The following is a 27,291-nucleotide window of genomic DNA, read 5'->3' as shown; positions in this document are numbered from 1 at the left end:
TGCCTTGCCCCATAGATGTCCATCGGGTCCAATGTTATTTTTAAAGTCCATTCATTGTGTATTGTGTAACTTCAGGAGAAGAACAGTCTGGAAATCGACCTGAACTACAAGCTGAAGACCCTGCAGCAGCGCCTTGACCAGGAACTGACCGAGCACCGCGTCACCAGAGCTCAGCTTACAGACAAATACGAGTCCATCGAGGAGGCCAAGTCAGCTGCTATGCATGGTATGTGTGTGTGTGCCAGACGCGCCACACCCATCTGTGCCACATGTGGCGTGTCCTGCTCTAGGCACAGCATGTCCAGACACTGTACAGCATCTTATTCAGCTGCATGCCCAGACACTGCCTCAGAGAATCACACTCTCAGATGTGGAGGATGAGAATTCCTCTTTGTTAAAAAAATTGTGTTCTCCTCTGTTTTTTAAAGGAAGGACAAAATGATAGACAAAGATTTCTATGATACAATTAGACTGTTACGGTGTACAAAGAAATTTAAGAACATTTGTCCACTGTAATATTGTCCGCAGGTATAGTTCGCCCAAAAATCATTCTGCCTCCAGTATCTGCCCAATCATACCAAATACGAGATGATCAATACGATAAACCAAACACACACAAAAATAAACCCTCTAATTATGGATGCGACCGATATTGTCACCAATATAACATGCATCCCTAAAAACGTAAAATATTAGTCGAAATAGTACTTGTGAAATCTGGCATAGAAAAGGACTATACTGATTGAATATGAAAAAATATGCCCTGATATTATGTGCTTCTAAGATTGTCTGGTACTGATACTACCGTATCATCAAATGAGGAATCAAGTGTGGATGTGAATCTTGTGAATGTGTTCTGTCTAGCGGTGGAGCAGAAGGTGTCCGAGGAGACTACTATGCGGATGCGGGTGGAGAGCCGGGTGGTGGAGGTGGAGAAGCAGTGCTCCATGCTGGAGTTTGACCTCAAGCAGTCTGTGCAGAAGATGGAGCAGTTGATGAAGCAGAAGGAGAGATTGGAGGACGAGGTGAGAGTGACCCTACATTTGACCCCACAGACCCTAATTTGAGACCATAGAAGCCCAGTTAAAATCAGGTAGATTAGATTCAGAATAGATTCAGGTTATGATGTTAGTTGGCTAGTGTTGGGAAACGAGAACAGTTCCATTTTTAAACAAAAAATACTGAAACCAAATAATTTTCTTGACATTTTTGGGTCTTTTCCACTGCACTGTACGGATCTGCACTTTTTGGGGGTTTTCCACTGTGGATAGTACCTGGTACCCGGTACTTCTTTAGTACCACCTCGGTCGAGGTTCCAAGCGAGACGAGCCGATACTAAATGTGACATCAAAGCCCTGCAGATCACTGATTGGTCAGAGAGAATCGTCACTACCAGCGTCACTGGATTTGATCAACCCGCTAGTTTTAAAGTTAGCATCAGCGATAGCAGTATCATTTGTTCACACAACTTTTGAATTGTAAAAAGAAATGGCTATCGCTACATAAACACGCCATGGTCAATAAACGAGGTGCAAAAGTTCCTCTCATTAGTAGCCGACGAGAGGATCCAACGAGAGTTGGATGGGACGATGCAACTATGACGATCAGCCTATAATCCCACCCACGTAGAGGCTGCACTAAACTGCAGTGGAAAAGCAAGCTCAGAAAAGTAAAGCGATTCAATTCGAACCGTAACGTGCAGTGGAAAAGTGCTATTACTTCTGCTATTGGTTCTTAAAGATTTGTCATAATAAATGCTACTTGCGACCAAAAATAGGTACTGTTGTTGTTTAGTATATTTGTTAAGTATATAGTTGGAACCAGTAATTCTTTCAACTCCTAAAAGTCACATTAATGGAATTGTTTTGGATCTGGAACAGATTAGTGGAATCAGAATCAAAGCTAGAATCATTAATTCCCTAAGATGCCCATCTCCCAGCTGGCTTTATGTGCTCACAAGTTGTTTAAAACAGCTGAGATGCTTTAGCTTTATGTGTTCACCATCTACACCGTATAAAGTCTTTCCCGATGTCTTCTCCCTCCTCTGCAGGTGAAGGCATTGCGGGTGCAGTTAGAGCAGGAGTCTGGGAAACGATCTCTTGCCCAGAACGAGCTTAAAAGCTGGACGATGGAGGCCGATCGGCTGAAGGGATCAGAGAAACAGCTGAAGCAGGAGATCAATGTCGCCCTCGAGAACAAGCGCTCACTCGAGTTCCAGCTCGCACAGCTAACAAAGTATGACTTTTGCCCTCTTCTGTCTTCGCAGGGTCACCAGAAAGTGACCATTTAAGGGCATTTTCCACAAATAGGGCACAAACTAGTGTTTTGTACAAGCAGTAAAGTAGGGTTTATTCTACTCTTTTAACAAAGTTTTTGAAAAGTTATTAAACATTTTTTTCTTTTATTTATTCAACATAGTCTCATAGAGTAAATGTTACTATAACTACATTTCGCTGCATTTTTATGGACAAATTAATAAGCGCTACAACATCTGTGCTTCAGATAATGTGCTTTTCATGTCGCATTTGCTTTTAGGACACTATCAGTTACGTTTAGTTGTTGGTTTTAGGTAAGGATGTCTGTTTTGTTTACCTCTCATTTGCTTTTATGACACTATTGCTTAGGTTAAAGTTTTAGGTTAGGGAGGTATGTTTGACTCATTAAAATCCCATCTAATGTGCACCTTAAAACCTTGTCTGATTACCATACCATTTCACTCGCTTTTGGTGCCCCCCGCTGGACATTTCACTGGAATACTGCTGTGAAACATGTAATGAAGCATGTTATTTTGTTCTGCAAAATTTGTGCCACTATCAAGTCATTTTCGTGCAATCAGGCTCTATCATGGGAAATACAAGTTTATCTACAAACCAACATTTGGTCCCTAATTAGCGATCCACTATTGAGTGATCCATTTAATTTAGGTTACATCTGCAACCCTTTTACACATTATGTTTTTGTTTATTTCATTTTTATTACTTTAATCTGGCTTTTAAATTATTTAGACATACAGTATATACCCCAATTTAAATTACAGGGTTGCAAAAACCTCATGCAAAATACGTTTCAAATACAACGGCTAATATAATGTTTATTTTGACCTACTGAGGGGGACAAACAACATTTTCTGAAGGTAAAGTGCCACCTTGCATTGATACATTGCTGAAAAATTAAAATATTTTTTGAGAGTTTTAAGCCCTGTTGCTTTTTTACAGTACACTCATTATAAATCACAGCATATTATCAGTTACTGGCCTAGTCCTTTGTCTCCGAGAGAAAACAGGAAATTGCCAGGACTGGGGGTACGTTATTTGGCAAAGACTAGTTTGGCATATTTACTCTTTTCAAAGTAATAAATGTCCATGAACATTGAGCCTAACGTTTGATTTACCACTAGATGTTTATTTAGCAAATGCATTTCTGTTGGTTTCTTTTTCTGTTTGACCCCATCGTTCCTTTGGCTTGGAGCCTTACTACCATCTGCTGCTGCAATACTCAGTATCTAAAGTGCTCTGAGTGGTCTATTAAAGGGCATTATCATAGAAAAGGCTATTATTGCAGCTTATGTTCAAACATGGCCAAAACTGTTGACTGCCAATATTTACTCTGGTGGATTAAGGATTACTCTGCATCTGACTCCGCCCACTGCGGTTAATCCTCCACCTTCCCTTCTGTCAAAGGCTGAGGTGGACTCCCTCGTATGCCGGGAGGTTATTAATAGTTAACCCAGCTCGACAGGAGATTGACTGCTTAGCTTTGTCATATTCTGTTCTTTAAAGTCTGCATAAAATCTAAATTGACTTTATGTACTTTATAATACATGTTTCTGGTGTTAATGTGAACAATGTAATAACATGTCCACCTCTGAAACGATTATCCTTTTCTGTCGACGTCACTTAGGCTGGAAATCACCAATAGCCGAAAAGTTATTATATCCAAATTGCTATTTCGGCTGCTGTTCTTGGCAATGTGGCCCTTTCTAAAATTGTCAATAGCTAGCAATGTAACAATCGCAAACAAAAAAATAACAATAGATTTGAAGTGTTACTATTGGGAGTCGATGGATAAGTGTGGTGAAACCTAGCAAATTGACTGAAATCGCTTGCTACACCTTTAACTTGTGAGATTTAAATGAATAAATGCATATTGTTTGTGGAGCTGAAGTGGTTGTGACTGATTGTACTTATGTCTTCAGGCAGTACAGAGGGAATGAAGGTCAGATGAGGGAACTTCAGGACCAGCTGGAGGCTGAGCAGTATTTCTCAGTGAGTATCACAGACTGATCTACACACTTTCATTTTACTCTTTCTTCATGAGATGAAAACACATATTTACACTTTGTGCATTATTGCTATTATGCAACAGTTCAACAAACAAGTAAATGGTATTATTTAGCTTGCTTTTCAGACAAAATTATTTTTTTAAGATTATTTGTAAGTAAGACAGTGTTTTTGAAATATCTTTTAAGTGAACGAATGATCCTTCTTAGGGCTGGGCGATATGCGAGAAATATTTCCACAATATTATTAATAAAACATTACATTGACAACCCCATGGCCGAGGGATCGGTGATTGTTTTTGCTTTAAAAAAAATATTGTGTCTTTTTTTCTAAATTCAAATTGCACTTCAAATTAAACAAAAAAAAAAAAAACATTAAAATAACAAATTGGTAAAAAAAATCGTATATAGCCACCTCCCCAAATCTGAACATTTACCGTCTCAAGCAGGGGGAATATTACTAAGAATTTAAAGGGATAGTTCACCAAAAAATGAAAATTCTCTCAGTATTTACTCACCCTCATGACATCCCAGATGTGTATGACTTTCTTTCTGCTGCAGAACACAAATAATTTTTTTTGAAGATTATTTCAGCTCTATACAGCCGTGGCCAAAAGTATTGGCAGTGACATAAATGTTGTGTTTCGCAAAGTTTTCTGCTTCAGTTGTTGTGGTGTTGATTCACGTTGTTTCTAGATTATTGTGGAGAGTGATCAGATGCATTTTAAATAATTGCAAAAAGCTTCATTGGCCAAAATAATTTATTATCACAAAAACCCAAATTTCAGTTTTTTGGCCCTGGCACAAAATGACCAGCTAACATAATTTCACCAATCATATCAGCAGCACTTGGGAAAGTGTGAATGAGTACTAGTCAGGTGAAATCACTCTATCATTCTGATTGGATCAGACTGTTTGCTATAAAAGGAGGGAAGAAGTGCTTCCAATCATTGTGTCACAAGTGTTCTTGTTCACAATGGTTACCTCTAAAGAAAGACGTGCAGCCATCATTGCTTTGCATTAAATGGCCTCACATGCAAGGAAATTGCTGCAAATAACTTCAAGGAGAGATGTTCAACTGCAGTGAAGAAGGCTTCAGGACGTCCTAGAGTGTCCAACAAGCATCAGTTCATCTCCTCCTGAGGAGTCCGCTACGGAATCGTGTCACCACCAGTGCAGAGCTTGCTCAATATTGGCAGCAGGTTGGTGTGAGTGCATCTGCACGCACAGTGAGGCGAAGACTTTTGGACAATGGCCTGGTGTCAAGAGGGGCAGCAAAGAAGCCGCTTCTGTCCAAGAAAAACATCAAGGACAGATTGAAATTCTGCTGGAAGTACAAGGATTGGACAGCAGAAGACCGATGCAGATATTTTTTTCTGATGAAGCCCTCTTCCAACTATTTGGGACATCTGGAAAATCGGTAGTCCGGAGAAGAAAAGGTGAACGCTACCATGAGTCCTGTGTCATACCAACAGTGAAGCATCCTGAGACCATCCATGTGGGGGGTTGCTTTTCATCCAAGGGAGTGGGCTCTCTCTCACAATTCTGCCCAAAAACACTTCCATGAATAAAGAATGATATCAAAACGTCCTGCAAGAGCAACTTCCCCCAATGATCCAGGAGAAATTTGGTGATGATCCGTGTATTTTCCAGGATGATGGAGCATCATGTCACAAGGCAAAAGTGATAATGAAGTGGCTCGGAGATCATTACATTAAAATTTTGGATCCGTGCGCAGGCAACTCCCCGGATCTTAATCCCATAGAGAACCTGTGGTCAATCCTCAAAAGGCGAGTGGACGGAGAAGCCCACAAATTGTGATCAACTCCGAGCACTAATAAGGCAAGAATGGATCGTCATCACTCAGGATTTGGCCCAGAAGCTGATATCCAGCATGCCAGAGCGAATTGCAGAGGTTATGAAGAACAAGAGTCAACGCTGTAAATATTGACTCTTTGCATATATTGAATGTTTTTGCCAATAAAAGCCTTTAAAACTCATGAAATGCTTATCATTGTTTTCCAGCATACCATAAAAACATGTAAAAAAAAATCTGCTGTATCTACTGTACAAATAAAATGTATGTCACTGCCATTACTTTTGGCCACGGCTGTAGGTCCTCACAATGTAAGCGAATGGGTGCCAACATTTTGAGCACAAAGGCATCATAAAGGTAATCCATAAAATTCCAGTGTTTTAATCCATATCTTCAGAAGTGATATAATAGGGAAACAGATCAATATTTAAGTCCTTTTTTGCTTGAAATCCTTCTCCCTGCCCAGTAGAGGGTGAGATGCACGAATAGTTTGAATCATCAAAAACACAAGAGGAAGAATGTGAAAGTGATCTGTTTCTCACCTACACCTATCATATTGCTTCTGAAGACATGGAGTTAAGCACTGGAATCTTTTATCCTGACTTCTGAGTCTTTTGGAGCTTAAAAATTTTGGCACCCCTTCACTTATATTGTATGGACCAAAAGAGCTGAGAAATTCAGGACATCCTTTCAACAGATGAAAGAAAGTCACATCTGGGATGGCATGAGGGAGAGTAAATAAGAGAATTTTCATTTATGAGTATTTTTTTAATTATACACCATGAACGGGGGCCTGGGTAGCTCGGCAAATAAAGTAGCTGACTACCACCCCTGGAGTCACGAGTTTGAATCAAGGGCATGCTGAATGACTCCAGCCAGGTCTCCTAAGCAATGAAATTGGGTTAACCACCTCGTAGTCGCCATAATGTTGGTTCTTGTTCTCGGTGGGGCACGTGGTGAATTGTGCGTGGATGCCGCGGAGAATAGCTTGAAGCCTCCACAATGTCTCCACGGACTGACAGTCTCAGGCGCGGAGGCAACTGAGAGTCACTACGCCACCATGAGGACTTCGAGCGCATTGGGAATTGGGCATTCCAAATTAGGGAGAAAAGGGGAGAAAATCCAATAAATACATAAATAATACCCCATGAACAGAAATCAATGTGTTAATGTTGAATTTCTTTCTCAAGCCATTTTGTACTTTATTTCAGACACTCTATAAAACTCAGGTGAAAGAGTTGAAAGAGGAGATCGAGGAGAGGAACCGACAGATCCAGGAGACTCATAGAAAAGTCCAGGAGCTTCATTTTGAGAAGTAAGCATCTTTGTGAAGTAACAAGCATACAAGGACTGCTTTTGAAAAATTTTGAAGGAGCTAAATAGTGTCATCTTGTGACATTGAAATATAGTTTAATCTGAATTCATCTGCCGATTCAACTGATTAATGTGTTTGTTGTAGGGAGTCGCTCTCTGCTCAGTTGGACCTCACCGTGACGAAGGCAGAGTCGGAGCATTTGGCCCGGGCGCTACAGGAGGAACAGTATTTTGAGCTCTCTCAGGAGAACAAAAAAGCTGCTGCACGCTACAAACAAGAGATCTCAGACAAGGACTCAACCATCACTCGGGTCAGTACAGCTCCTCTGAATCTGAAAACTTCATCTATATAATGATGTGCTGCATTATGTTGGATATGTCAATATATTTTTATGTTTTAATGTGTGCAATATCATTTTGTGCAGTTCCATTAATGTAAATGCAGGTCGTCAAAATAAGCACCAACTGTGAAACCATTATTTTTCAGTGCTGTCAGAGTCTCTTCTATGTGGCATCGTAGTGGGTAAAAGGGGAACGAATTGCACTAGAGAGCTCTCATTTTTGATGCAGTCTCAATTTAATTATGAGGTTGTGATGCTTCGCGCTGTGTGAAGTAGTGCCGATGCTCAAGGAATAGTTCACCCAAAACTGAAGATTCTGGCATTATTCACTCACCCTATTGTTGAAACCACAGTAAAATTAATCGACCCATATTCCAAGCCTTCTAAAGCAATATGATCCCTTTGTGCGGTGAACAAAATGAAATGTTTTTTTTTTTAAGTGCTTAAATCAAATAGTCTGGCTATGTCGATAACATCAAGCCAAAGAGGCATGACTTTAGGTCAAGAGCAGGGCTGGACTGGCAATCTGGCATACCGGGCATTTTTCCAGTGGGCCGACACACTTTGGGGCCGATCAGGGGCGGACTCGCCAGCGGGAGAACCGAGCGTGCAGTGGATCGGCCGCGAAACGTGCCTATTGAGCCGCTATAAGCAAAAACGATTTCTCTACCCAGTCCAGCCCTGTGATGAAAACCATTGTTTTGATTCAGTGTTGGGGAGTAAAAGTAGCGATGCTAGTAACTTGGGGTTCAATACAAGTTAAGCTTAATCGACAGGATTTGTGACATAATATTGATTACCTCAAACATTTATTTCAACTCGTCCCTCCTTTTCTTTAAAAAAAACAAACGTAATTACAGTGCAGCACTTACAATGGAAGTGAATGGGGCCAATTTTTGGAGGGTTTAAAGACAGAAATGTGAAGCTTATAATTTAATCAAAGCACTTACATTAATTCTTCTGTTAAAATCATGTATTATTTGAGCTGTAAAGTTGTTTAAATCATAATTTTTACAGTCATTTTTGGGGTTGTTGACATTAAATAAAGTTGTAAAATTGGCCATAACTGTAGAGAGAAATGGTTAGTAAGTGATTTTATTAGACTAAAATCACGTTTACACACATATTGTATATGTCTTGTGGATATACTTTTGAAACGGTGAGTATTTTAACATTCAAAATTGGCCCCCCATTCACTTCCATTGTAAGTGTCACTGGAACCAAGTTTTTTAGCTTTTTTTAAAGAAAAGAAGGGGCAAGTAAAAATGTATTGTTGTGGTAATTAATATTATGCCACAGATGCTGTCGATTGAGCTTAACTTCTATTGAACCTGGAATATTCCTTTAATTATAGATAGTAGTTCAGCTATTGTCACAACAGAGTTGCTTTTCCAGTAACAAGCTTTTTTCCAACAAGTTGCAATGTAGTTGCAAATGTGTTGCATCCACACTAATTGGTTTCTGCATTCATTTTGCTACATTTACACCTCTCATTCACACTAGAATGGTGTTTTCCTCCACTGGAAACGGAGACTCTCGAAAACATTCTGATACTTGCATACTTTGGGAAAACGGTGACGTTAGGAAACTGAAAACCGATTAGTGTGGATGTGGTCTTAATGTTATGATGGTCAATCAAGTTAGATGAGGGGTTTTTAATGTGTTTATAATTAGCTTGCATTTGTTTCACTTAGCTTGAGGAGTCCAATAAAACCCTTACCAAAGACGTGGAGATCCTCACCAAGGAGAAGGCAGAGTTGAGTGAGAGACTTCGAGCTCAACAAGAGGGTAATCAAGCTTTGCTCACTATTATTAGCTGTAATTAGCCCTTATGACTTATTGGGCCATTATCATTTTTTATCTCGTTCTTTCAGTCATGTTTAAAGTAATAATTGTTCTGATTAGTTGTTGCCACCTGTCCTTCTCGTAGAGTTTGCAGCAGAGAAGGAGGATGTGGCAAACGCGATCAAAGCGAACTATGAGAAGGCTCTTAGCAACGAAAGAACTCTGAAGACCCAGGTATGACTTGACAGCATTAAAAGACAAAAGAGAAACTATGTCAACAACTTGTTGACGATTAATCCCATTATAATTGATATATCCAGAGTTATCAGTGTGTAAAGTTCTAAAGAAGATTTGATATGATTATAAAGTCGAAAGGCATTAATAAACGAATGGACTTTCCTCTCTACTCATCCTCTTTGAACTGCAGGCGGTGAATAAGCTGGCGGAGATCATGAACCGTAAGGACATGAAGCTGGACCAGAAGAAGAAAGGCAGCACCACTGACTTGCGCAGGAAAGAGAAGGAGAATCGCAAACTGCAGCTGGAGCTCAACCAGGAGAAGGAGAAGTTCAATCACATGGCCATCAAGTACCAGAAGGAGCTCAGCGAGATGCAAGCGGTGAGCTGGAAAGAGCATGTTTGCAATGCTGGATGAGCTTCGTGTTTACACATTTAATTAGGGTTGCCATGATACCAAAAGTTTAAAATTTGATGCAGAAATCGGATGATTCTCTATGTCAATTGTGATACCACATCTCCTGTCCTGCTTTTGTGGAGTCTTGCCCTTTAAAAATGAATTTGTTTACTCGATACTTCAAGTAGGCTATGAAGCAACCTCAATATTACCTAATTATCATAAGCTATGCATTCACCGTAGTGCTATAGAAAACTGATGCTTTTGTTTTTTTTACATATATTACAGTTTTGGTTTTAACATGGTACCAAAACTCTGGTACTTGGTGACATTCCTATTGTCAATGTGGTGTTAGCTCAGTAATGTATCAAGAATTCAAACTTAAACAGTCATTTACTGCCTTGCCAGTTTTGCTAGTTTTGTTATTTGGCCATGCTAATGATGTCCTTGAATCATGTTTTCAGCAATTGTCAGAGGAGTGCACGTATCGCAACGAGCTGCAGATGCAGTTAGACAGTAAAGAGAGTGACATCGAGCAACTTCGCGAGAAACTGAACGATTTGCAGCTCCGCATGGACAACTCCAGCGTAACCAGCCTGCAGCCAGACGAGATAGACAGCAACATCGCTGGTAAGACCAACTTTAAGCACACAGTCACAAATTATGGATGTCTCAGTTAGTTCTAATGCACACACAAGTCTGTTTATGTATGGTTTAATGTAAGCAAACAACATTATACATAAAATATGAGATTGTTTCATAAAACAATCTGATCTTGTAGAGCATTTGAAATATGGAAATTAATGAATTTTTGACCAGTTTACCCATATTTCACAATTTATACGTCCTCCTTCATTCATTGTATTTTAGATGATCTATTTCATCTCCATGACCTAAACGTTTAAAGGGACAGTTCACCCGAAAAAGGAAAATTCTCTCATCATTTACTCTCTCATGCCATCCCAGATGTGTATGACTTTTTTTCTACTACTGAACCAAGCGAAGAGTTTTAGAAGAATATCTCAGCTCTGTAGGTCCATACAATGCAAGTTAATGGTGACCAAATCTTTGAAGCTCCAAAAGGCACATAAAGAAAACATAAAAGTAACCCATATGATTCTAGTGGTTAAATCTATATATTCTAAAGCAATAAAATAGGTGTGGTTGAGAAACAGATCAATATTTAAGACCACTTTCACATTCTTTTTTTTGCATTGGTGGCATTGCCCCTACTGGGCAGGGAGAAGAATTCATAGTAAAAAAGGACTTAAATAGGTATCTGTTTCTCCCATACACCTATCTCATCACTTCTGAAGACATGGATAAAACACTGGAGTCTTATGGATTACTTTTATGCTGCCTTTTATGTGCTTTATAGAGCTTCAAATGTCACCATTCACTAACATTGTGTGGACCTACAGAGCTGAAATATTCTTCTAAAAATCTTTGCTTGGGTTCAGCAGTAGAAAGATAGTCATACACATCTGGGATGGCATGAGGGTGAGTAAATGATGAGAGAATTTTCATTTTTGGGTGAACTATCCCTTTAACCGGTTGTAAAACACCTAAAACTAGTGTTGTTGTTAGGGTGTATTTTTATAATGTTATTAAGTTTTAAATGTGTCTTTATAAAGACACAAAGAGCTCTTATGGCATAAATGCACTTTCCCTAGAGTGCTGTTGTGAATATACAGTATTTCTGTAATAACAGGATGTTGTCATGATTAAAGTCCTCTCTCATCTCTTGTTCTCCCTCATATCTAGTCGGTTCTCCTTGCTCTCCTTATCTTTGTATCTTCTGTTCTTTGTCCTCTGTGAGTAATTTGGACATTGGGATAATTCCCATCATGCCTGGATTGTGCTCTTATTTAGTTTTTTCTTCTTTTACACTTTTGTCTCTTTGCTTCGTGTTTTTTCCTTTGTATGGATGCATCTTGTTTTGGTGATACCTCAGAAGGAAACTACTCAGAGTGTTAACTGCAAAGGGCAATGTTACCTTAAAAGAATATTCTGGATTAAATACAATTTGTATTTTATTTTTATTTTTTGTATCACGCTCTTTTGACAGAATCTATGACTTTTACTTGCACTTCAAAGTTTACTTCAAAACTCTTTTTTTATTTTAATATCTGTTAAATAATTAGCAATTGAACAGCATAGTTGTTAAGTTTAAAAAATGTATATTTTCATAACATACAAAGAACATTCCAAGTATAATTTACAGCATTAGCTGAGAATTTCAAATGCAAGTAAAATGTACATTATTACTGAAATATACCCAAATGAATCTGAATAAAATCTTATCGTAATCGGAAATAACGTGAATCAAGTGCTTGTGATTTGAGTCAAATTGAGAAATCTATATCGATACCCAGCCCTATTTCTGAAGACAAAATGTAATCCTTTTTGTAGTAATGCGCTTACAATGGAAGTCAATGGGGCAAAACCTTTTGGAAGGATCTGAAGCAAAAATATGCTGCTTGTATGTTTGTTGAAGCGTTATATTAACTGTTTCATGCAAAAATGTGTGTTATTTGAGCTGTGAAGTTGAAATGTCCTTTTACATACAGTAGTCATGAGAGGAGTAAAAAATTGGAAATTACTTTGCGCAAAGTTAGTTAGTGATTTTATTGCACTATTCACGTTTATACCTATAGTCATTCTTTGAATTTTATTGCAATTGTATGTAAATGACATATTGCGCTAAATTGCAATATACACTTTGAAATTAGTAAGAAAACCCTTTGCTTATTTAAATCTTTTCATGCTGACCTATACTCTGAGCACACACGTGTATGTTTCACTGTATGGAGAATTTATCTCACGCTCGGCACAGAATGAATATGATTTAGGAGCCGCTTACGCAGTTCATGCATGACTTCAGCACATCCCGTTTCACCTCCCAACCTGTCTGTTTTACCACCAGTCTGTGAAAGAATACTTACAAACCAGTAACATTTTAACCTAATTGTGTCACAGTCTGTTAATATTCAGTTGAATAGAGTTTGGTTGACATTTCTTGAAAAAGCGTAGTTTAGCTATCCCATGCCTGTCGTTAACTTAAAGGAATAGTTCACCCAAAATGAGAAGTCATCATTTACTCACCCTCATGTCACTTTAAACCCTTTTTACTCTCTATTTTCTTTGGAAAGAGATTTTAGGCAGATGTTAGGCAGAGTATATGCATCAGTCACCGTTCACTTTCACTGCGTCTTTTTTTTATCATTCTTTGAAAGTGAATGGTAACTGAGGCTGTAAGTCCCTCACATTCTGCCCAATTCTTCCCTCTTTTTTTAATGGGAAAAAATATGTACTTTGTACAAATCATACAGGTTTGGAATGACATGATGGTGAATAAATGTCTGCAGAGTATTTATTTTTGTCTGAACTCAACTATTATAGATTGATGGATGGACAGATGATAGATAGATGGACAGACAGACAGACAGATAGATAGATAGATAGACAGACAGAGAGACAGACAGATAGCCAGATGGATGGACAGATGGACGTACAGATGATAGATAGATAGACAGACAGATGGATCGATGGATGGATTGATGGTTAGATAGATAGATGGAAAGATGAACAGATAGACGGATGGACGGACAGACGGACGGATGGATAGATACAGATAGATAGATACAGACAGACGGATGGATGGATGGATAGATGGATGGACAGATTGATGGACAGATGATAGATAGATAGACGGACGGATGGATGGATGGATGGATAGATAGACGGATGGATGGACAGATGGATAGATACAGATAGAAACAGATAGATAGATAGATAGATACAGGTAGATATAGATAGATAGATACAGGTTGATATAGATAGATAGATACAGACAGACGGACTGACAGATGGATGGACAGATGATAGATAGATAGATAGACAGACGGACGGACAGATGGATGGATGGATAGATAGGTGGAGAGATGAATAGATAGATGGATGGATGAACAGATGGATAGATATAGATAGATAGATACAGGTAGATATAGATAGATAGATGGATACAGATAGATAGGTAGATACAGATTGATGGATGGATAGACAGACAGACGGATAGATGGATGGATAGATAGATGGAGAGATGAACAGACAGGTAGATGGATGGATGGATAGATAGATACAGGTAGATAGATATTGATACAGAAAGAAAGAAAGATAGATAGATAGATAGATAGATAGATAGATAGATAGAATAGATAGATAGATAGAAAGAAATCAATTGTTTAACCAATGTCCTGTATTGTATTGGTCACTAATACTATTAACCCCCCCACCCCAAAGGAAAAATTCATTGTGTCTGAAGTGTGCTAAAGTCAAAGCAATAACCTGGGATGTTCCAACTACAACCTTGTGATGTGAGGCAATTGTTTGAAAATGTACCTGGTTTATGCATGTTCATGAAAGCTACTTGATGTTTCTGCATTGTGTTATTGAGATGTCATTGAGTTTACTGCATGTGTATTTCAAGAGTTTGTTCTATGTTATCTGACTTGGCTTTCATATTTATAATATTTTATATCACATGTCTTCAGAATCAAGGCTTGAAGGTTGGCTCTCGATACCTAATAAGCCCAATATAAAAAGATATGGCTGGAAGAAGCAGGTGAGATTTACATGAAGAATTGTGTTTTAATCTGTATTACATTGTGCTTTTCAAAAAATCATGTTTTTTTTTTTGTTTGGTTTTTTTTTGGTAGTATGTTGTGGTGAGCAGTAAGAAAATACTGTTTTACAATGATGAGCAAGATAAGGAGCAGTCCAACCCCTCTATGGTACTAGATATTGAGTAAGTATTCCGATGAAAACCTACTTCTTAACTGTACATTTCTTCTCTTGGAGCTGAACAATCGGAATAATTTGTCTTCATTAAAACTTTTGCAAACAGTAAACTATTCCACGTGCGTCCTGTCACACAAGGTGACGTGTATCGAGCCGAGACGGATGAAATTCCCAGAATATTCCAGGTTAGTTATTTTCAGACGTAACACACATCAACACTGTTAAAAGGAAAAATTACAATTTTATTTGTTTCATTGATAAATAAGAATAGAAATATTTTTGAAATGTAGTTTAAAACTCATGTCAAGTTCGGTATGTGTTGGTTTGATACATTTTGATAAACATTTGTATCATATTTGACAATTGTTTTAGAATAATAAAATATTTGTACCTTAAAATGTCACGTGGTGTGATCAAGTAAATTGTAATAATGTTGAGTTCTTAAGAAGCTAAGCTAAGAATCGTCAAGCACGTTCCTCAAAGCCTTGGCTTCTAACACGTTCCTGTTAGAAGCCAAACTGGAGTGACTGTTTCATCTCACACAGTAAGTCACACTCTGCAAAGAAGTGGAATGCATGTTGTCATTCACGCAGGAAGGCACTGCTGAAGACAAAGCATAAAAAAAGATTGTTTAGCCTTTACCAAGACTCATACTGATAAAGGTGCAGACCTCTGAGAATCTATAAGCTGTCCTCATGGTGGTGGTAAAGTTTTTTGGGGATTTATGACATTATGATATCATAAAATGACCTGTTCTTTTATCTTTTTTTCAAACTTGCTTGCAAGCAAAATGAGCAATATATTTTTTGTTCCTCAGATCCTTTATGCCAATGAAGGTGAGTGTAGGAAGGAAGCAGACATGGAGAGTGTTCCTCAGGGTGATAAAGCCAACTGCTTGCCCCACAAAGGCCATGAGTTCATCCCGACTCTCTACCATTTCCCTTCTAACTGTGAGGCTTGCTCCAAACCGCTGTGGCACGTGTTCAAGCCCCCGCCAGCCCTGGAGTGCCGCCGATGCCACGTCAAGTGCCACAAAGACCATCTGGACAAGAAGGAGGATGTTATCGCCCCTTGCAAAGGTGAGACACCAGGAGAAACAAACAGATGTTTGTTCTTTCTTCATTGTGGTTAACCAGCTGCACTGGAAATATAGTAGTCTATTACTTTATATTTGGAGTGATTGTGCCAACTTCCTTTGACAGCAGACTTCTTTAGTCAGAGCTAAATATATGGCAAAGCTTGTACATGTGTAAGCGCCTGATTTTTTTGATTTTTTTCTTACCCCTCAGTGAATTACGATGTGACGTCAGCTCGAGACATGCTGCTTCTGGCCTTGTCTCAAGATGAGCAGAAGAAATGGATCGGGCATCTCGGCAAAAAGATCCCCAAGACTCCACCTTCAACCTTCTCAAGGGCATCTCCCCGCTCCATGTCCACTCGCTCCGTAGCAAACCAGTCTTTCCGCAAGAACCCCAAAAACATCCCAGGAAAGCCAAGGTAACTACAGCTGTGCAAGTACCACACTCATCTGAAATCACGGTGTGCATCACACACTGGAATAAGCAAGAGAAACGTGTTTTGTTTTTTATTTCAGTACAATATAAATAACCCAGTTTATCCCGTGAACTTACGCAGGTTTATAAAATGGGTGAATCTCATGAAACTTGTCAAGTACATGTTCAGGTCATATTTCATATTAGCATTATTGTAAAAAACAAAACAAATTATTGTGTGTGTGTGTGTGTGTGTGTGTGTGTGTGTGTGTGTGTGTGTGTATATGTGTAAATATATGTATATGTATGTTTAAATGTATGTATGTGTGTATATGCATGTATATACACTCACCTAAAGGATTATTAGGAACACCATACTAATACTGTGTTTGACCCCCTTTCGCCTTCAGAACTGCCTTAATTCTACGTGGCATTGATTCAACAAGGTGCTGAAAGCATTCTTTAGAAATGTTGGCCCATATTGATAGGATAGCATCTTGCAGTTGATGGAGATTTGTGGGATGCACATCCAGGGCACGAAACTCCCGTTCCACCACATCCCAAAGATGCTCTATTGGGTTGAGATCTGGTGACTGTGGGGGCCATTTTAGTACAGTGAACTCATTGTCATGTTCAAGAAACCAATTTGAAATGATTCGAGCTTTGTGACATGGTGCATTATCCTGCTGGAAGTAGCCATCAGAGGATGGGTACATGGTGGCCATAAAGGGATGGACATGGTCAGAAACAATGCTCAGGTAGGCCGTGGCATTTAAACGATGCCCAATTGGCACTAAGGGGCCTAAAGTGTGCCAAGAAAACATCCCCCACACCATTACACCACCACCACCAGCCTGCACTGTGGTAACAAGGCATGATGGATCCATGTTCTCATTCTGTTTATGTCAAATTCTGACTCTACCATCTGAATGTCTCAACAGAAATCGAGACTCATCAGACCAGGCAACATTTTTCCAGTCTTCAACTGTCCAATTTTGGTGAGCTCTTGCAAATTGTAGCCTCTTTTTCCTATTTGTAGTGGAGATGAGTGGTACCCGGTGGGGTCTTCTGCTGTTGTAGCCCATCCGCCTCAAGGTTGTGCGTGTTGTGGCTTCACAAATGCTTTGCTGCATACCTCGGTTGTAACGAGCGGTTATTTCAGGCAACGTTGCTCTTCTATCAGCTTGAATCAGTCGGCCCATTCTCCTCTGACCTCTAGCATCAACAAGGCATTTTCAGCCCACAGGACTGCCGCGATACTGGATGTTTTTCCCTTTTCACACCATTCTTTGTAAACCCTAGAAATGGTTGTGCGTGAAAATCCCAGTAACTGAGCAGATTGTGAAATACTCAGACCGACCCGTCTGGCACCAACAACCATGCCACGCTCAAAATTGCTGAAATCACCTTTCTTTCCCATTCTGACATTCAGTTTGGAGTTCAGGAGATTGTCTTGACCAGGACCACACCCCTAAATGCATTGAAGCAACTGCCATGTGATTGGTTGATTAGATAATTGCATTAATGAGAAATTGAACAGGTGTTCCTAATAATCCTTTAGGTGAGTGTATGTATGTATATGTATATATGTGTATTCCTCATATTCCTCTGATTTATATAGTAATTTCTTTCTATACTGTATCTTGCTGTACTAACTATCTAGTAAGTATCTAATAATAATCACCATTAAAATAATGGAAATTACATAAAAAAGAGCATTTGGTGAGACAATATGCTTAGAAACAATGATGTCACTGAATAGTTGTAATTTTCTTTATGCCAAATATAAATTCTCATTTGTTTTATTTATGGAGTGAAATGTGACTCGGACATGTTTAGTGAGATTCACCCTCTAACCATTGCAGATATAGATGTAGAGAGCTACAATTCAGATCTTGAAGGCCATGAAGCTGCAGGCTGTAATGGCGAGGTAGTGTCGTGACTGGCTCTTTATCTCCTGTTGTCTTGTAGCAGGGCGCAGTCCACTCTCCAAACGGCAGTCACAACATCCAGTAAATGCTGACAACAACATACAGCTGCTCCAGACCTTAGATTTCTAATGGTGTCTTCAGTATAGTCGTCGACTCCTCCATGTTTGTCTAGTTCATTTATTAACAGTGTTTAAGGTTGAGGTTAACTGTGGTGACATATCCTCTTGCAGGCTGGCCTTTTCGGTTTACTCTGGGGTTTTGTGCACCATAATGGCAAATTCTTTCATTAACTAAACCATCTTTGGGACAATTAAAGGGGAATTTGCTTTAGTTTAGCTAGACAGATGTTCTCTGCAGGCTTGACTTTAATCTACTTTGGTAACTAACAAAGGGACATGGGTGAATCTCACGCATGCTGTGAAGAACACTGACAGATCATATTTCTACGCAAATTCTCATCAGAAGAAAGAAATAAGGGCTTCATTTAAGCACAATATATATTTTTTTGACATTTAGATTTTTAGGGTCAAAATGTACCTGAACTTGTGTTTGTGAGATTCAGCCAGATAATCTATCTTGAGATGTGTGTTGAACTTTGGATCACAATATGTAAAGTTCTATAGTAACAATATAATCCGAACTTCTAACTTCATTACAAAGCCTTACAAACATACACTGGACATTTCTTTTTCTTCTTTCTTCCAGCTAACCATCTCAACCGTTGGATTGAATTGGGACTTTGTAATTTCCTCTCAGAAAAAAAAAACATCATCAACATAAAAAAAAAAAATAGTAAAACAAATATTGTAAACAAAACTTGGAATTAACCTTAAAATGACATTTCACAACTGTATTAAACTAAACAGACAGTAATTGGTGCTGTTATTCAGGATTCACCCATCACGAGGCATCGTGGACATTTTAAGGCCTCCTTTTCTGTCCTGTCCTCTCCGTAACACTGAGATTTCCTCATCTTCCATCTGTTCCACACCATGACTTCCCAGAGGAATGCTTGGACATCTTTTCACAACCTGGGAAGGAAACTATAAGATGTTCACAAGCCCATGTCTCTTCGTTTGGACTCGGAACCTCTGGGTTTGGGACCATAGCTTGATTACATGGTGAAAGGCTACATTTTGGGGAATTAACTAGGAAATCTTTGGGGACAATCATCCTGATTTGCTAAGTATTTCTACCTAATTCGACTTTAATGCCTTCCTCTTTTGGATTCTGGTTGCCTTATTCTCTCCCTCAAAGTCTGAATGGAACATGAATCTGGTTGGGGCAAAGTATTGGGTACTGAGAGATTTGAGGGGGATTTCTTTTCAAGGAGCATGCAAGATAAATTCAGTCTATGCATAATATTATCACATTTTTCATTATTATTGTTTTTGGACGATTTGAGCCATAGGAATAACATCATAGTGGCTTCAGGAGATATAAAATATCATAGAAACCGTTGATATTTGTTTTTTCACGTGTGTTCTTTGGGTACATTGCTTCTGTAATATTTTTGTTTATTTTTTTGTAATGTATTGCCTTACATTTGATTAATAGATAAATGGTTCAAAAAGGAAAACATTAAGTTAACAAATGTAAAACTGCACTGTTTGAATTGTAAGTTATTTGTAGAAGACTAAACAGGTGCAGCATTTGGCTCACCTAGTGCCTTTTGGATAACGATTTTACTGCCATATCTGTTTGTGTTTCTCTCCAAAACAAGACAAATCTTAACTAAAATCATCCTTTGAAAACATTTAAGAAACGTATCACCCATGTCATGATTTTATCAGAACGGTCCACTCTATCGCTTTTATTAAACATTTGAGGAGTTAATTATTAAGCATTCTGCATGATGCAGGCAAGATGTCCTGTTATTTTCTAATATCAGAATATGTAAAAAGCAGTTAACTTCCCCACTTTCCCCTTCAAATCGTCTCCTTCAGTGTACATAAATGAAATGAGATCATGAATACCTCCTGAATTATCCAACATGGTTTTTACATATGTGTTCAGTAAATGAAGCACTGGAACTATGATCTGTTTTGTTTTGCATGTTAAATTGCATTGGAGGCCGCACTGATGGATATGTGTCAATAAACATATCTTTATCTATCACCGAAGACATTCCTCTTGTGTGTGTTTTATCTGTTTTTACCTACTTCGACAGAAACGTGTAAGATGGTTCTACACAACTGATGTTGACCTGAACAACAATACTGTAGTTTAGATTTTTGTGTTTAAGGGGGGGTGGCATGATTGAGGCTGCTGATATTTGCCAAGCTGTTTTCTTAAAAGTAATGGATAAAACCTGAAGACTTGGTAGCACTCAATATTTGATTCTAGCTCATATAGTTCCTCAGATATTTGGACCCGCTTAATGAATCTTAAACAACATGCTTAGAAGGGTAAGGATTGGGTGTCATTGAATTATTCAGAATAAAAAGACGTTCCCATAGTAATGGAAAAGCTATAATAATCCAAATGAAATGTACAAACCATTTTGTGTAAAAAAGAAAAGTATTTCATCCACTTAATTGAAATAGTCATGATGTTTTGTCCGAGGGTAACTGCCATTTAAACTTTCTCTGCTAACTGTCAGTATAGTAGCTACTAGCTAGCTACTAAAGTTGATGTAAGTGCATCTTCTACAATGCCTGATTTGACAGCGAAGTATGAAAAATGGTTTTCAAAGGATCTGGACACTACTGAGGGAAAGTGCAAATTTTGCAAGGCTTTCAAGGTGTCTAACGTGGCTTCTTTGAATTACCACTTTATTGGCAAAAGCACCAGCATGCAACTGTAACGGGGCCGAGAGTTAAAAAACCAGACTACGCCACTCCCAATTACTGTAACTAGGGTGGGAGACCAGTAACAAAAAAGCACACTGGTAACTAGCATCAAGACCAGACACCATTATATAAAAAGGTTTTCATTCCAATGTTAATACAAGCCTAAAGAAAAGATGAGAAATGAATGAAAGGAAATCAGAATGTCTTGAATATCTTTAGAACGATGGACACGTTCCCTACCTGAACCTATGTGTACCACATACTGTATACTGGGGCTTGCTTGGTCTTTGTTGGCATACAACAACAACATAGGGCCAACACAGTCTTTCCAACCATCTTTTAGATTACCTGGCTTTTTACTCTGATCATGGACCAGGATCCACTCCCTTGGCAGCAAAGATAGCAGAAAAGCTTCTGCTGCATTGTCCCATTCTTCTGTATTAGCCAGTTCTCAGCTTTTTATGATGGCTTCGAACCACCCATCAGTGTTAAAGGCTGGTCCACTTCGGGCAGGCCCAGCATCACGTCCCTTGGAAGCCTGCCATCTTTTCTAAGCATCAAATAAACTGGTATATTTAGTTGAATGGATGGTATTGTTGTAAATGGAAACCAACTCACCCACATGGTCTGGACAGTTTTCTTTATGGTCTATAGACTACATACAGACTAGAGACCCTTCTTCGATCATCACTTAATACATATGAGATAATTAATAATAATTCCTCTTTAGCTAATTCTGTTCTTCAAATGCATGAGTGGATTCGATTAGTATAACTGGATTGAATTGTCTGAGATAATTGCACGAGGGTAAGAACCAAGGTCAATGCAGACAGAAAACCTTAAAGTTTATCCATGAATAAAATTGTGAAAAAAGACTTTATATATAGCGGCTATGGCTCAGGTGGTAGAGCGAGTCGGCCACTAATCGCAGGGTTGGCGGTTCGATTCCTGGCCCACATGACTCCACATGCCGAAGTGTCCTTGGGCAAGACACTGGACCCCAAGTTGCTCCCAATGGCAGGCTAGTGCCTTCCATGGCAGCTCTGCCATCATTGGTGTGTTTGTGTGAATGGGTGAATGAGTCACAGTGTAAAGCTCTTTGAAAACCACTAAGATTAAAAAAGTGCTCTATAATTGCAGACCATTTATGAAAAAATATGAAGTACCATAGATTACTCCCTCACAACTAAAGTGGTACCTCTAAATAAGCAAAATTAGCTATACCTATTATTATTCATAAAACTATAATTATACTAAATGTATTCTCGCCTCTGCTTCAAAAGGGTGCTCTGGTAAGAATAATGCAGAGGCTGGGACAGACTTCCAGTATCGCATCTGCTTATAAAGGTGCAATATAATCCTGTTTATGTTAAATAAGCCTGCTCCCGAGCAGGTTTGAGTTTACAAACCTCTTGCCATGATAGCTACTCCAAGATGTTCTTTGTAGAATGTAACAATCCATGATCAGGTCTATTCGTCAACAGTACATCAATGTACAAAATAATGGGCCCCTTGGTTCGGTGACCTTTTTCGACAAAACCTGCACATTGCTAAATGTCCATGTTAATCACAGTGCTACTGCAACCCCCAACCTAATAACCTAGACATTTTTCAAAATCCTGAAACTATTTATTTCCAGGATTCATTTAGATTTTGAATCAAACTTTTGAACCCACATTGTGTTTACATTTGCTCTTTTCCTCGGTAATGTATTGAGATTCACAGTTAGGTGTTGTTCTGAATTGATTTTGCAGCAATATCAGCTGTTGATGTGCTAATGTTTTGCATGTGCTGTGCTTATCTGTTGAATAGCACAGTTTTGTCACACTTTAATGTTTAGTTTCCCATTATAACAACATGCTGTGTGATTATGAGGAAGCATTACATCAAGAGGTTTGCTTGGCATGCAGGCACTTCCTTTAAAATAGTCCTCTCTCGCTATTGTTTGCGTGACAGTGATTACCCCTCCACGTGCCCAACATTGGTGCCATAGGTTGCTGGCCCCTGATATAGAATAATAAGGGTTCTATTGAAACTTTCACAGTCCCTTTTACCTGATGGATGCTAGGGTGTTGTCTGACTCTTTTCCACCCCATACAAAGTAGCACAGTTATCTGATTATGGGATTTGATTGTGTTCTTATCTGCAGAGGATGCCATTTTGCAATGTAAGTTTGTCCCAGTACTTTAGCAAACTGCAGCACTGATTTGGGTATTTCTAATCTTCCTGAAGCCTCTGGGCATTGGCCTTGACTCAGGACATGCATCACACACTTCATGGTTTCACCTTCACTCTGTGAATTTTGCCACCAGTTAGGAGTACAGCCAGGTATGGCCTCCCCTTGCAACACCACATCCTGTCTCGTACCTTGGCAGCTCACCTCTGTTAGTTGTGCAGACACTGTCAGTCCTGTAGACGATTGAAAAGAAGGCATGAAGTTAGCATGGCTCATTCGACTTCCTTGACAGGACATCAGTATTTGTGCATTGACAACCTGATCAGTACTTGATGAAAAAAATTATAGCTGGCCAATTGAGCAGCCCACCATTGGTCAGTCCCTTTGAAGGTTGCTGTCTGAATATTCAAGTCTTCACTGACCATTACCAGTAAAGACAGTCATTTTTTCAAGTACTCCTTTAACTCCTAAAAATTCCAGTTTGAAAGAGCTGATTTAAATCATTCTTCTGTTAGGTGTGGACTTGCATAGGCTATCGTACACTCTTTAATATCCTGTTGTTAAGTCAGTACTGCTCCTAGGCCAAGGTTTCTGGCATCTGTATACAAAGAGAATTGAAGAGAAAAGTCTGCAAAGTCCAACATTGGTGACTCAAACAAATGATGTTTTAAGTGATCATTGGCCCTTGTGCAATCATCAGTCCACTGTCCCAGGGCTGCCCTCTTTTGCTCATTGCCTTTGGTAACTGGTGAAGCGGGGAATCATCAGATGCAAAGTCCTTTATGAATCTGCTAGAATACCATATAAATCCCTGAAAGGAAGGCAACTCTGTGACTATTTTGGGCCTTTTACACTTACAGACATCTTCCACCTTCTTAGGATTTGGCATTACCGCATTTGGAGTGATAAAGTGTCCCAAATTTATTTTTCTGGTTTTAATTTCAATCTGAAATGCTGGAATTTGAATTCTAGATGTGGTAAATAACAATCAAAATCCTTGGACTATACAATCACATCATCAAGGTAGATAAGGCCTCTGAGCACACTTCACCCCAAAAACTCTCCATTAATCTTTGAAATGTTGCCGGTGCTTTAGTCAGTCCAAAAGGCATCCTTTCAAACTATCATGTGAAGGCAGTTGTTTCTCGGGCTACTGGATCCACATCCAATTCCTATTAACCCCTGGCCAAATCTATGGTTGAGAACCACCTGGCCTTGGTAACAAAAAAAGGAATTCATCCACCCTGGGAAGCAGGTAAGCATCTTTCCTTGTCACAGCAATCACTTTCCTCAGACAAGATGCACTGCTGTGTTCTGAACTCTCCGTAGCAGCTTAATCACACTAACTGGGAGGTCGGCCAACAGAGCGTTGCAGTAGTCCATTCTTGAAATGATTAGATCCCTGATCCAGGAGCTGTGCAGCATATTCAGATAGGAAAGGTCTGATTTTCCTGATGTTGTAAACCGCAAACCTGCAAAACCGGGTCAAGTCAAGTCAAGTGGTTTTTATTGTCGTTTCAACCATATACAGTTAGTACAGTACACAGCAAAACGAGACAACGTTCCTCCAGGACCATGGTGCTACATAAAAAAAAACAAAGGACCAACACAGGACCACATGAGACAACACAACGAAATAAAATACCTATATAAACTACCTATATATACCTATATAAAGTGCACGTGCAAACATGTGCAAAAAGTACAGGACAGTACAACAAATTACTGACAATGAACAGGACAATAGACAGTGCAGTGCCGACCAGTACTCAGTAGTGCAAAAAGATGACAGTTTCTAAAAATGTAAACATAACATACTATGAGATAATGTTCTATGCACATAGCAGTTATTGAGGTAGCAGACAGTTATAAAGTGACAGTTATTAAAGTGCAACTCAGGACACGTGTGTGTCAAACCAGTCTCTGTGTATTGAGGAGTCTGATGGCTTGGGGGAAGAAGCTGTTACACAGTCTGGCCGTGAGGGCCCGAATGCTTCGGTACCTCTTGCCAGACGGGAGGAGGGTAAAGAGTTTGTGTGAGGGGTGTGTGGGGTCAGTCCACAATGCTGGTTGCTTTATGGATACAGTGTTTTTTGTAAATGTCTTTGATGGAGGGAAGAGAGACCCCAATGATCTTCTCAGCTGTCCTCACTATCCTCTGCAGGGCTTTGCGGTCCGAAACGGTGCAAGTCCCAAACTAGGCAGTGATGCAGCTGCTCAGGATGCTCTCAATAGTCCCTCTATAGAATGTAGTGAGGATGGGGGTTGGGAGATGTGCTTTCCTCAGCCTTCGAAGAAAGTAGAGACGCTGCTGGGCTTTCTTGGTGATAGAGCTGGTGTTGAGGGACCAGGTGAGGTTCTCCGCCAGGTGAACACCAAGAAATTTGGTGCTCTTGACGATCTCCACAGAGGAGCCGTCGATGTTCAGCGGAGTGTGTTCACCTTGTGCTCTCCTAAAGAGACTGAAAGAGGGTGAACTGAAAGCCCTTTTACAAGCATGACAAGGAAAAAGTAGTATAAGAAAAAGAATAGAAAAGAAGATAAACTTAACATAGTGAGAAAATAGTGGATGCCACTGCATACCTCCCTTCCACTAACCACTTATCTTCAGTTTATGTAAATGATGCTACAACTGCTCTTTGCTCAACATTAACAAAAGTGTGCAACCTTTCCTGTAGGTATTTAGTGCCTCACCATCCCCGTGCGGCCAAAGTATTAAGCTAACAGCAAGTTCCAAGATAAAGAGAATGACCCTAATATGAAACCAGCATTTGACACAGCATGATGTCTAAAATAAATATTACACTATAGGCTACCTTAAAATGGTTTCAGAAGCAAAAACAACTAAAACACTTTAAAAGGAGTGCAATATTGTCATTAAAATAACATTTAAGGATATGATAAAACAACCCTTACAAAAATTGAGAATTAATGGCAAATTTGCAGCAAACTTGCTGCAAATTCGCCACTGATGATTTTCAGTTTGAGTTTTGAGACAAACTCGTGGAAAATTGTCCATTTTTGCCAAAGGTTTGCTGGATGTTCCCCACTAACGGTGAAGAGCTTCAAACTTCTGACCAACATGTGTGGTGAATCACAAGCTCATTTGCGTGTGAAAATAACTAGCGGCAACTTTGTGGCTTGTTTCGATTTTTTTGTAACTAACCTCCATGCTGTACCAGAAGTCTTATTATAAGGTGAGCTTATAAGCTTAGTATAAAATAACATGGTGATCCCCTAGACATTCAATGGCGGTACACTGTCGAGGAGGCCATTCCTTTTGAATGGATGTCTATGGAGGAGATGCTTCAGTATGCGGAATAAACTGCTTTTGTTAGGAAACAGCTCATCACAAAATTTGTGGACTGCCTGTCTGTCAATCTTTAACATTTTACACTAAACAATCCTTTTATACTGAACTATGTGTGGAGTTTACTACAATAAAAATTGTTGTTTTAAAAGGGAAGATGCTGACAAGTGTCTGAACTCTTATTGTCAAAATCCTCTTGAACAACATGAGAATCTCTTTAAAGATAGGAGGCATAATCTGATGGATCCCACAAGACGACTCCATGAGATGATCTGCTCAAAACATAATAAACAGCTGGAAATCTACTGTCGTACTGACCAGATGTGCATTTGTTATCTGTGTACGATGGACGAACATAAAAACCATGATAATGTAACAGCTACTGCAGAGAGGACTGAGAAACAGGTTTGAACTGAAATCAGACACTGCTATGCTAATGCTAACAGTAATGCCAAGAACTGAATGTTGTGGCGTTTTATTTTAGATTGGTGTTATAGTGATTTAGTTGCATGCATTTTTATGTCATGAGGTTTTACAGTTATTTGTTTTCAGAGTCTTTTGGGAGAGACACAGAGGAAACTGCAGCAAAGAATCCAGGAGAGCGAGAAAAAGCTTGAGGA

At 39.2% G+C, this 27,291-nt stretch overlaps 1 protein-coding gene across 2 annotated transcripts in view; it reads left to right on the top strand.

Annotated features, from left to right (window-relative positions):
* rock1 (Rho-associated, coiled-coil containing protein kinase 1) overlaps window positions 1–20,511 on the top strand; it is a 77,277-nt gene extending 56,766 nt beyond the window's left edge. The window contains exons 18-33 of one of the 2 annotated variants that reach the window (XM_052127960.1): window positions 76–226; window positions 865–1,025; window positions 2,051–2,235; window positions 4,196–4,265; window positions 7,307–7,410; window positions 7,555–7,720; window positions 9,445–9,538; window positions 9,681–9,769; window positions 9,963–10,154; window positions 10,634–10,799; window positions 14,723–14,793; window positions 14,888–14,976; window positions 15,076–15,154; window positions 15,787–16,048; window positions 16,259–16,466; window positions 19,099–20,511. In XM_052127960.1, the coding sequence (XP_051983920.1) occupies window positions 76–226; window positions 865–1,025; window positions 2,051–2,235; window positions 4,196–4,265; window positions 7,307–7,410; window positions 7,555–7,720; window positions 9,445–9,538; window positions 9,681–9,769; window positions 9,963–10,154; window positions 10,634–10,799; window positions 14,723–14,793; window positions 14,888–14,976; window positions 15,076–15,154; window positions 15,787–16,048; window positions 16,259–16,466; window positions 19,099–19,102 (2,091 nt within the window). In that variant the 3' untranslated portion in view covers window positions 19,103–20,511. The other variant, XM_052127959.1, reaches the window with a different exon arrangement.
* The last annotated feature ends 6,780 nt before the right edge of the window (window positions 20,512–27,291 follow it).

The sequence above is a fragment of the Xyrauchen texanus genome, chromosome 6, assembly GCF_025860055.1.
Source record: "Xyrauchen texanus isolate HMW12.3.18 chromosome 6, RBS_HiC_50CHRs, whole genome shotgun sequence".
Lineage (NCBI taxonomy): Eukaryota > Metazoa > Chordata > Actinopteri > Cypriniformes > Catostomidae > Xyrauchen > Xyrauchen texanus.
The sequence above is the reverse complement of the archived record's forward strand: the minus strand, read 5'-3'. Positions and strand labels throughout refer to the sequence as shown.